At 38.0% G+C, this 12,232-nt stretch overlaps 1 protein-coding gene across 9 annotated transcripts in view; it reads left to right on the top strand.

Annotated features, from left to right (window-relative positions):
* AAK1 (AP2 associated kinase 1) overlaps window positions 1-12,232 on the top strand; it is a 205,646-nt gene that overhangs the window by 174,194 nt on the left and 19,220 nt on the right. For 4 of the 9 annotated variants that reach the window (XM_077134449.1, XM_077134448.1, XM_077134456.1 and 1 more), the window contains exons 18-21: window positions 7,100-7,201; window positions 8,340-8,441; window positions 9,843-9,953; window positions 11,510-11,620. The exons of 2 other annotated variants lie outside the window; for them this stretch is intronic. In XM_077134449.1, the coding sequence (XP_076990564.1) occupies window positions 7,100-7,201; window positions 8,340-8,441; window positions 9,843-9,953; window positions 11,510-11,620 (426 nt within the window). The remainder of the gene's footprint in view (window positions 1-7,099; window positions 7,202-8,339; window positions 8,442-9,842; window positions 9,954-11,509; window positions 11,621-12,232) is intronic. 3 more of the 9 variants (XM_077134450.1, XM_077134451.1, XM_077134452.1) reach the window with 3 other exon arrangements.

The following is a 12,232-nucleotide window of genomic DNA, read 5'->3' as shown; positions in this document are numbered from 1 at the left end:
ACATGTGTCTGATTTTTGCTTCCAACTTATAGATGTCACAGACGGCTTAGTGGCTGGTTTCTCAGTGATAGGAACTATTTATAGGTCTTAAGTCTTCAAAACAGCATCTATCATCACAAGACTTAAGGGCTTACACCCTGTTTCGTTTTGCTAAAGCTGCTGAAATGCAATATACAAATGGATTGGCTTTTATAAAGGGCATTTATTCAGTTACAAGTTACCATTCTAAGGCTGTGAAGATGTCCAAATTAAGGCACCAATAAAAGGATACCTTCTTGGAGGAAAGGCAGCTGGTTCGGGGGTTTCTCTATCACATGGGAAGGCCCAGGGTAATGTCTGCTGGGCCTTTTCTCCTGGGTTGGTTTCATAATGGCTCTCTCAGCTCCTATGGGTCCTTCTGGCTTCTCCTAGGGCGTTTTCTCAGCTTCTCTAAACTCTCAGCTCTCTTAAAGGACCTCAGCAAGCGAATTAAGACCCACCTTGAATGAGTGGGGTCACATTTACATGGAAACAACTTAATCAAAAGATCCCACCCAACAAGAGGCCTACCCCCACAAGATTCAATTGAAAGAACGGCTTTTTGGGGGTACATAACAGATTCAAACCAGCACATACTCCAAGTGAAACAACACACAAATTTCTAAGTCCACAGAACTGAAGCAGCTAAACATCATCTTTTTTGATGGGGCTTACATCAGGCTGCTCCATATTTCTTCACTCACCCTGCTGGACTCCTCACACTCCTATTACTTATTAGGGTAAATGGGCCTTGAGTGAGTTCCTAGGTTTATTAGCTCAAATAAATGGGTATCTGTTCTCTCTTTTGATATATTAAAAGAGAGAAAGGTCACAACTTCCAGTATATTCCAGACTCATGTCAGAAAGTGAGTTTGATTATCTAACCTTAGGCTGGTTTATGAAGGATTTATCACCTTTTTGTCTTGTGGTTGATAATTTTAGTGGCCAAGTCTTGAGAGGGCAATTTGAAATGGATGAATTCCTAACTCCAACTCTAGCAACTGCCTCCTTCCCTCTTCTCCCCTGTCCTCAGTGTCCCTTGAGTTATGTTTAAGAGGAGAAAGGGAGTGCTCAAAAGAGCAAACCTTTTTTCTCACATCTTCCCTTAATTGCAAAATACAAATATTTCTCTCCTTTAAAAGCACTCTTGGTTCCCATTATCTAGCCTAAATAATTCTAGGTCCATTTATCTTTAGGGGTCTCCCTTTCCATTGCTTTAACCATGACTTCTCTTCCCCTGACTCATTTTTAATTGGAAACCCCAGAGACTTGAGAAGGAACCGAGTGTGATAATGGAAAGTGAATAAGGAGATACCTCCAGCAGAAAAATATGAACAGCTAATTCACAAAAGAAGAAATATAAATTGCTATATTTTTAAGTTCATTATCAGGATGAATCCAAGAAGTACCAATTATAAAGCAGTAAGATGCAGTGATTTCAGCTATCAGATTGGTATAGATGGGAAAAACCACAACCACCACCTCAGGCTTGGAGAAGTTAGAGGAAAATAAACATATTCAGATCCTCTGGTGGAGTGTCAATTAGTACAGCTTTTTGTGAGGATAGTTTGTCAGTTTCTAACAAAAGCTTTAAATTTTTACTCTGTCTTTGACTTAGCAATTCTATTTCTAAAAAAATATTATTTGAAGTAAGCATGGGTATGCTCAAATGTCTACAAATATGTTTGTTGTGAAGTAGCATTCATAATTGCAAAAGTAAACTAATTGTCAAACAATCAGAAATTGGTGTTAAATAAATTTCATCTATACAGTGAACCAATATTATAGAGCCAGTAAAATTGATATTGTGGAATAATATCTGTGACTTGGAAGATGCTGATGATGTATGTTGTTGAGTGAAAGATGGAAAGCAGTGTGTATAATGTTAGCAATTTCGTATGCATAAAAATGCATTGGAGGGCGGGCAATGGTGGCATAGTGGCAGAGTTCTCACCTGCCATGCTGGAAACCCAGGTTCAATTCTTGGTGTCTGTCCATGCCAAAAAAAAAGCTTTGGAAAAGATTGGGAGGGTATTTATTAAAAACTCTTAGGGGAAATGTTAGATTGTATATATGGTAAAAGAAAAATAATTTTTTTATAAGTCCATGGAACTACTCTACACAAAGAGGGAACCCTAAGTTAAACCATGGACTTTAATTAATAGTACAATTTAAAAAATGTGTTATCAATTGTAGTAAATATTCCACACCAATGTAAATACTGGTGGTGAGGTGGAGAATGAGAATTCCACATTTTATGCATGATTTTTCTGTAAACCCACAATTTCTCTAATTAAAAAAACTTTTAATAGTGGATAGCTCTAGACATGGGATTATTGGTAGTTTTAACTTTTATCCTTTGGCTTATCTGGATTTTCCAGATTTTTCACAACAAAACCATGTTACTTCTGTAATGAGGAACAAACAGTGGAAGTAGTTTGTTTTATTTTTCCCCCCAAAATGAGGCGGCTACTTTGGGGGCAGTCATCTTAACTCCTACCTGTGTCCCTGAGCTGTAATGTCCTTCCCTGCAGTTATTACAGATTTAGAATTAGAATGTAATGACCATCCAGTTTCATCTCGAGTCCATCTTCTAATCTATCAGTTTCTACTTCTGTTTTTCCTTCCTTCTTCTGGGATCATTGACTTTTACAGGCCGAGGGGTCCTCTAGATGCATCTTCATTTTATCAACAAAGAAACTTAGATCCACACATAGAGTAAATGGTTTAGCCCAAAATGCCACGCAAACTTAACTGCAGAACCCAGCTTTCCTGCCTCTCTGTACCTCTCTCTGTTAGATGACACTGCCTCTTTATCGCATTCCAATTTATTCATTTTATTCTGACCTCCTTTCGAGGCATCTGAGTAAAAGCTGGATCCACTACTGTAATTAGGCATCTGTGGCTCAGTGACCCCTTGTCTAGTAGAGAAGTTAACCTTTTTTATTGTACCAAGCACTTTGATATATATACCCACTATTTCTGATAAATATAATCTATTTAATCCTGACAACCCTTTTGTACAGGTGGGAAAACTGATGCTTAGAAAAGTTAAGTAACTAAACTAGCCTAAATACACGCTCTTTTACTCTTTCATGTTGCTCCATTTATTTTTTGTCATTTGTTTAAGTCCCCAAAACATACAGTGTCACAATAAAAGGTAAAATCAATGAAATAATACCCTCTCCAAATCCATGTATTTGCCTGCACACAAATATTTAGAGTCAGAACCAATTCTGAAAATATCAGACCCAGCCTAGGGATTCTAATACAAAACTGGTCCACTTTCTTGTGTCCAGAGGATATATCCAATGCTTTCACCTGCACTGGAACATGACGGTCTTAGACTATTCAGAAGGTCTGAATCTGAGCCCTAGCTAGCCCTAGAATTAAAGTATTGCTAAAGTGCGATAAATAAATTCTTTCTGGATTCATAGGTCTGTCACCTTATGTAACTGAGAATAAGAGTGACTCTTTATACATTTCAGGTATGAAATGTCCCAGAAGGTGGATTTTGCTTTCTTATTCAGAGAAGCCATTTCCCATGATTCACGCCAATCAAAGGGTCTTTGTTGCATTAGACATCACAGGTCAGGATATGCCAGTGTGGAGCTTGACTGAGGTTCTGGATCTTAAAGAATGTTTCCAGCACAGTTCCCCAAATTCATAACTCTTTACTCTGCGCTGCTCTTCCCCACCCCCATCATGATACTTGGCCTCTGTATTGTAAAACCATAAGAGAAAGTACAGAATTCACAGAAGAACACAGCCTAAATGAAGGCTCTGTGATTTACAGACTGCTCTCACTTGGTCCTCTCCCTTTTAGGTATTCAGCCTCCTGTATGTTCCTTGGGCCACTCTATTACATCCTCTTCTAAAGTTCTTTATTTTCAGTTGGCCAAAAATGACTAATAATAGCTTTGGATGTACCTCCTCTAAGAGTCTTCACATTTTATAGCAGTTCAAGCCTTATTTAAACTGGATTAGTGAATCTCTACTGTGGTGGAATTTCCGAATCTTCTGATGTCCGAATATTTGAATATTACTTTATCACAGTAATATAGTACAAAGATCTGGTGTTCAGAAGGTCTGAATCTGAGTCCTAGCTAGCTCTGTTGTTTACTTGCTCTAAAATCTTGGGCAAAGCACTTCACCTTTCTGGAGCTGTTTTTTATCAATCTGTAAATGAGAATGCTAAATTAGATAAGATTTGAGGTTCCTTCCAATGCCAACATTTCTTTGATAACTTTACCATTGTGCATAGGACTGTGTCTAATGGAAATAATCAGCTTGTGGAAGAACTCTGATATCAAATCCAGCCTCTACCATATTCTATCTGTGGCTTTGAGCCAGTCATACATGCTCACAGCCTCTGATTTCCATTCTTTTAAACTGAACCAGTATTCCCAAACCGAGATCTGTGTGTGTGTGTTTGTGTAATAGAGGACAAATGTATGGCAACTCTACAAAAATAAGTGAAGATTGTTGTCATGATGGTACCTGGGGACCAATAGCTGGGAGAGTCCATTTGTACACTCTGTGGCCTCTCTTCCTCCTGGCTGTCTACCTGGTATTATCCCACCCACTGCCCTCTGTCCATATTTCTAGTATATGAGTTTTCCCAAGCAGCAGTGACCAAACAACTTATTATCTATGTGAATAACCTCTTACTTTGAGAGTTGAACAGAAACAAGCCTTTCTAAACTTGGTAATTTACACAATCCCCACCCCATTCCATCTCATCACTTAACCTCTCCACGACACACACACATGTGCTTTCATACCCTCTCGCGTGCTTTTTGCTATTAAAAGAATTATTTTCTTATTCAAGTCCTGGACTTTCTCCAACTGATCCCTTACTCCATCCCCCCATCCTCTCCCCCAGTCAAGCCAAAAGGCAGAGATGTGACAGGAAATATAGGGAGCTGAGCACAGAGATACTGCGCCTTCAGTCGTTTCCATAAGGTCTGAAGTGAGTGAGGAGTGAGCTAGAGGTTATTAACATGGCTGGGAGGTGGGAGATGATGCCTGAGTGGTCAACACAGCAAGGTTGGGGAGGAATCAGTTTTGCAGATGAGGAGGTAGTGACAGAAGATTAAGGAATTGACCCCAGGACCAGGTTAGTCACTGGAGTAGCTGAAATTTCCCTCTGAAAGAATGTTAGCCTCAAGTTTTACACCAAGTAAATTTGGGCCTTTCACTTTTTATCCATTGCTGTACAACAATGCAAATATGTGAGTGTTAAAGTGAAAGAAGCATTTATTTTTAAGGAATAAAACAAAACTAGTGTTCATAATGATGAAAACTTAGGTAGGTTAGGAAAACTATCTTATTTTTGCCAGTATCCTAAAAATTATCAAAGATCTTTTAAACATCTTTTCTTAAAAGTAGAAGAGTAATAATAAAGAGATTATACTTGTATACTTGGTTAGTATCCTGGTTTATTTTTTCTGCTCTTGAGATACTTCCATTTTTTTCTTCCTGCCTTCTTCAATATAAATCAGTTATAAATGGAAACCATGGCATGTTATCACTTAGTTCAAAGGTGTTTTATATGCTATGATCTCTAAAGATGGTTGATTGGCTTATCACATTCAAATTTTTTTTCTGCAGTGTGTTAATTACAACAAAGCAAATTATCTTGCCAAGATATTAAAAGATTATTTTGTTTGATCTGTTTTAGATCACCTGAAATTGGTTCCTATCCCTCAATGAATATCAATTTAGCCTTTGTGTAAGTTCCTGGTGGTCCTATAAGAATACAGATCCAATAAAATGTTGCATTCACATATGTGAACTTTAAGCCATTTCTTATTCTTAAATATTTTAATTTTAGTTTTATCTCAATGGCAGTTTTATTTCTGGAGTAAGAAAAAAAACATTGTTGACTTGCTTTAACTGAGTAAAGTATGGAATTTATCCAGCTTCAGTTTCCTCTGATGTAAAAGGAAGTGAGAGCTCTAAACTTTTTTCTTTCTATAAGATTCTATTGTTCATCTTTGTGTTTCAAGTTAATGTTCATCCTTTAATAGATTAAAGATAAATAGAGGAATGTTAATGGATCAAGGCTAAAGGAATCCTTTTCAAGCGATCTTAATGTATGCATGTTGTTACCCATTAAGCTACCAAATGTCATAAACATGGTGTCTTCTCATATCCTTCATTTCTTGGCCAAAAGATATCAAAAGTAATATGCAGGTTTAAATGAATTTTGTGAGATCTGGCTATAGAATAATAAGGGTACGAACATGTTGCAGGCATGTGTCGCAATATCATTATGTTGCAATGATAAATAATTGTTGAAGTTAACTTAGGTGGGGTTGAATTGATTCTCTTAGTGAATTATAAACTGTTTTCAAACTCAAGTTCAAAAAAGAAAGAGCAAAGATTCAAAACTAAACCTAAGAAGGGAAATGAATACACAAAGATTTGTATGCAAGTGATTATAGCTAAAACCTGGAAACAGCCAAATGCAAATCAACTGGTAAATGGGTAAACAAAATGTAGTACCTCCATACAATGGAATGCTATTTAGCAATAATTCGGAACAAACTACTCAAACATGCCACACCATGGAGGAATTTCGAAAGCATTATGTTAAATGAAGGAAGCCAGACACAAAAGAACTACATGGTATGTGGTACCATTTATAGGAAATTCTAGGAAGGACACAACTCTGGTGACAGACGTCTGGGGGTGAGAGGAGGGGATTGACTACAAAGGGGCACAAGGAAATTTTGTGGAGTGAGAGAAATTTCTGTATCAGTTTTTCAATTATAGTTACATGGATGTATACATTTATCAAAACTCATCAGATTGTAAACTTAAAATTGGTTATTTTTATTATGTTATACCTCATAAACAAACAAACCTAGGACAGCATCCTAGATGTCTCACGAAGTGGCTACTTCAGTTGGGGAAACAGTCATTTTTAAACTTTGAACTTTGGAAGCCTGTTGTTAACAAGAAGCAAACAGTATTTATTCTTATGGTTTTGTTAGCATAGCAAATGATGAACGATTAGCTTGCCTTGATATCTCATTGCATTTTTACTTTTTCTTTATCTCTTTACCCAACCTAGAAAAACTAATTGAGGGACTCAAATCTCCTGACACTTCTCTTCTGCTCCCTGACCTCTTGCCTATGACTGATCCTTTTGGTAGCACTTCCGATGCTGTAACTGGTAAATTCTTCATCTCTGTTTCTTCAATATGCATATATGTATGTCTGTTTCGAGAATGATAAATTACTGCTTAACAGATACCTACTGACTAGCCCTCATGAGAAGTGAAAATGCCACCAAGCCTCTGGTTTGGGACACACATCTGGTGCTAACCCCGAAGCCAGGGTTATTTAGCCTCACTTGTTATCACCCCAAATGAAGTGTTTTCTCTGCCTTTCTTGGGTACCACATTGTTGTTTTTGGCTTTCTTGACAGCCTGAGATTTCTAGATGAAGAATTTTCTAGATTTCTTCATTTCTTATGAAGAAGAATGAAGAAAAGTTCCCATATAGTTAACACTTCACTACTAGAAGAGGCTGGTTTTGTGCTGAACTTTAGGCTTTACTGAACTTAATGGAATTTAGGGGATTCTTCTTCAGAAGCCCCTTGTGTGTGCCAAGTACTAGGAACTAAGAAAACACTTTACCTGGTGATTAAGCCCATGAGTTAAATCCAGGGCAGGAGCTTGGTCTGCTTATTCTCTTGCCTTTTCCTGTGTTCTAACATCAAGATAGGCAGAACCTACAAAATGTCCAAGGCCCCTATATTCCAGGAAGGCCAAATCCTTAGAGATACACTGGTGCCTTTGGACCAAAGGTCCTGGAATACAGAAATGCCATGGCCCTAAAGAGGGACAGACCTCCAGCTGAGGGATGTCAACCAGTGTGGAATACCTTGCAGCCATATCTGTGGGGTTTGAGATGGGTTAGTGGCCTTTGCATGGCACAGAAGATGATTTGCCCAGAAACCAGTTCATTAAGAAAAGCAAGTTTACCAGAAGGTCTGAAAGATGTCTTTCAGCCCTGCTCTCTCTTCTGACATGGAGGAGATCTGCTGTGGCCATGTTCTGCATCATCTGTAAGAACTGAGAATCACTGAGACTGGCCATGGTGCTTTACCCTTCCATATGTATGTGTAATGAGGAAAGTCCAGACAGTCAAAGCAGCAGAAATAAAGTAACTTACTGTGTTTTCCATCTTGCTTGAGCCTGACATTTGATAGATCTGTAGATGAAAGCCCTCACAGAATTTTCTACAGAAACTGCTGACCCTCTTTCCCTAACCCTCTCCTCTCCTTTCTTAATGCTCTGTTACAAAAGAAAAAGCTGATGTTGCTGTTGAGAGTCTCATACCAGGACTGGAGCCCCCAGTGCCCCAGCGCCTCCCATCCCAGACGGAATCTGTTACCTCAAACCGCACAGGTCAGTCAGGTGTCCTTGCAGCTGCAGGGGCTGGTCAGGGTGGTGAGCCCTCAAAGCCCATCTTCCCACCCATGACAGGTGTTGGGGGGTATGTTTTGTAGTCTGGTTAGTTCCTCCTAGAATGGAAGCCTTGCATTGTTCTTTCAGCTCCAACTTCAAGATGTCCAGTGCTTGTTTCCTCATTGAAGAGCAGAGAGTGCTTTTTGGAGCCATGTTTTTTGTAGAGTGAGCACTGGGCTTCTTTCTCTGGTTACAGTCTTTCTTTATTCAAGATTCTTTTCACAGGTGGCAGGCTCCATCCACCTCCTTAATTAAAGCACTCTACTGCGTGGGAAGGATGTCTTTAACCCCTCCATGTTGCTGAGCCGTCTTTCCTAAATGGCAGTGTCAGTTATATCCATGGAATCGTCTGCGTGTTGACATCATATTCCCAGGACAGTGTTTTAGTCATATATAGGTGATTTCCTGCTAAATTGCAGACAAAGTTGAAATCCTCCCTGGCCCTAGCATTGCTTTCACCCTAAATTCAAAGTTAAATCTTAGTCGAATTTCTTAACTACCCATAAATACAGATTTGATAACCTCCATTTCTCTATTTTTATTGAGTCCATAATTACCTTAATATAAGTATCTGATTTCTTAACTTGGAACAGAAACAATTAGAGATCTAGAAAGAGTGAGAATAAACTGTTTCAGGTGAAGAAAAAAAATTGACATAGAAGAGAATATGAGTTCCTTTCCCTTATCCTCATTTGGATGCCATAGAATCTCAGAATTTCTTCTAGAAAATTTTCCAGAAAGTAATTACTGTGTTAAAACACCCAAATTCTATATTTTGTTCTTTAACTGAAAGCCGGATCGTGTGTTCACATTTAAAGAATACTAGTAAGAGGATTATTTATTTTAGGTGGGAATTTGATTGAATTTTAGAAGGAACTGTTTAATCATGTCACTTTTTGCTAATAACAAGCCAGGGACAACCCTCTCCTAGTCAGCTTGGATACCTTGTCCTGTAGTAACTTTCTTCCATGAATGTTTATGAAATGTTTAAGTGAAATTCTGTAATTGCCAAGTCCTTTTTCCCAAGTAACATTTGCTGAGTACTGACTTGTTACCGTTATATTAGCATCCACATCACAGATTTGCTTAGCCAGCAACTTCTGAGCAGAAATTATTCCACATTTACATATTAATGTTAAGAGGAATCCAGAAATACATGTTTCTATAGATGAAAATCCAGAGGCCTTAACATGTTTCTGTTGCTTTTCTTTCTCCTGCCTTGGCTTGTATGTATAACATATAAATGCATTAACTTAAAGGCTGAAGATCTAATCTCATGATATTGTTGTGTGTGCCATTTAATGCTATTACTGACCTGGGACGCTGTTAATGTGGACTCAGATTCTCTCACCGGGGAAGATTCCCTGCTTGATTGCTCTCTGCTTTCTAACCCTACTACTGACCTTCTGGAAGAGTTTACCCCCATAGCAATCTCTGCTCCGGGCCATAAAGGTAAATGCTTTCTTCTTCTCGGGCCCACGTGTATCCTTACAGGAGAAGAACTGAATGACCCCTGAGAGTTTTCCTTACCAATAAGGAAAGGAAATACCTTAGTCTTTGCTAGTGAATTTTTTTTTAATCCACCTTGGTAGGAGAAAAACTTGAGTTTTCACTCTTTACCGCCATGTTATATCACCTCTCAGTAAGAACATTTACTAGGTCTTAGACAACAGAGTAGTGGAGGTCCTGCTTTCTGGCAAGAACCTGGAGTGTACATATTCCACATTATCTATTAAAGGCAGAGCCATGTGCTTTTGCAGTCACTCAAGTTGATGATTGGGTTGACTCTCCACTGGCTGATTGTCATTGTGAATGATACTTGTTGGCCTCAGAACCTAAATTATTTCGTCAGATCTGTTCTAAACTTCTTGGATATTGATGGCTGCAATAAAAGCAAAGTCATCATACCTCAAGAGTAAGTCCTCAAAGACAGAACTTCTGAAAGTTTTGAAATTTCATTCACCTTTAAGTCATGATTGATTCCTTAGTTCCTCTTGCTAATCTACCATCTACGTATCTTAGTCTCTTAGAATTGGGTTTGAAATTTTGGTGGTCAGAAGTAGCTCAAGTTGAATTTAATTGAGTTGCTTTTAAGTGACAGTAGTTTATAAGTCAGTGCCTGGCTTACTGTACACAGGCATTCACAAAACTCTTCCTTTCTGTGCTTAGAGAAGGAAAGTGGTTTCTGGAAAGGGTAAATATGTAAAAAGGGAGCAGATTAAGTCCTTTCTGAAGAAAATTCCAAAAGAAGAAAACCTTCCCTAGATGACTTAAAATAATTAGATCATGGTTTGTGGTGGTAAAAGCTGAGTTTTATATTTTGTTTCTTGTTTTTTCTCCTGACAGCATTAAAATTATTATGTTTTTATAAAGCATATAGAGAGAAGTTTCCTATGTAAACAGTTAAGTCTAACTCGAGTGTGTCAACAGCAACATGTAATTATAGAGGAGCATCCCTTGCAAAATAGGTGTTCAGCTAGCACTCACTGGTAGGGTAGCTTTTAAATTGAGGATATTCTGACAAACTTCTGTTTGAAAGTCTTTTCTCCCTGTCACAGAGCAGTGAGTCCTTCCAGAAGGATTTTGTTTGCCTTGGATATAGTGATTGCTTCTTAAAGAGCCACTAATTACCTCCCACCCCTGGTTTTGAGTTTTTGAGTATCGCATCTCTCTTAGTAAAGAAGACAATTGGTTAATACCTGTGTCTGAATTAACAACATTGAAGAGATACCTCACAATAAGTACAGTTAACAGTCTTAAGTGGTGTAGAGAATTCCTCCTGTAACCCTTCTCCCTTATCATTTTTGAAATGGACAACTCTAAAGCAATTTTTTTCTATATCTCTAAGTTTTCCACTACTTTTATTTCAAAACTCAAAAAATAAGTACCTTCACCTTTAATAACTACAGTGATTGTACACTTGGGAACTTTGTGCCTCTTACACTTTCTCCCATTTGCTAATCTCTGCCTCTGTTGTTTCTGCTTGTGTACTTGCATATTATATTAAGCTGCAGAAGATAGTAATCTCATCTCAGGTTTTGATGTCCCTGAGGGCTCGGACAAGGTGGCGGAAGATGAGTTTGACCCCATTCCTGTACTGATAACCAAAAATCCACAAGGTAAGAAAGAGAGGATGGGAAAAAGAGAAGAGCTTGGTACCAGCTCTTTTTGAAACAGCAGTGCACGTAATCTTGAAGGTGGAAAACCACATTACCATTTAATAAAGGAAACTGGGAAAGTAATCACTATGAACTGGACAATTTAGATAGATGGAGATGGAGACACGAATACAGACATAGATACAGAGTTCATACCAGAGTTAACCATGGTGTTTATGCAGAGAGAAAAGAAGTAGTAAATAGACTAAAAACTGGTTTTCACAAAGTATTAAACCAAAAATAAAGTGATCTTCAGTCAGTGGAAACCTGAAGGCATGTATCAAACAAAGCACTTATCATTTTATATCATTAGAACAATCCGTAATAAATATTCTTCCAAAAGAAATTAACAGTGTGCTTTGAGATCATTCACATCTTTTGGACACTTCCAGACACTTCCAGAACACCTTTTTTTCCTCTTTGATGGATTAAAATCGTTTGAACATGCCGTAAAACACTGAATTGCCATAGATCCATCTAGTTTATTTTTTATAGCATATTCTTATTCAGTGGTCTTCATAACTAATTTGTACCCAAAGTAAAAATTACTGATTTTGACTTTATCAAGGAGAT

The sequence above is a fragment of the Tamandua tetradactyla genome, chromosome 17, assembly GCF_023851605.1.
Source record: "Tamandua tetradactyla isolate mTamTet1 chromosome 17, mTamTet1.pri, whole genome shotgun sequence".
Lineage (NCBI taxonomy): Eukaryota > Metazoa > Chordata > Mammalia > Pilosa > Myrmecophagidae > Tamandua > Tamandua tetradactyla.
Note: the sequence above shows the minus strand (reverse complement) of the source record. Positions and strands in the feature narration are given on the sequence as shown.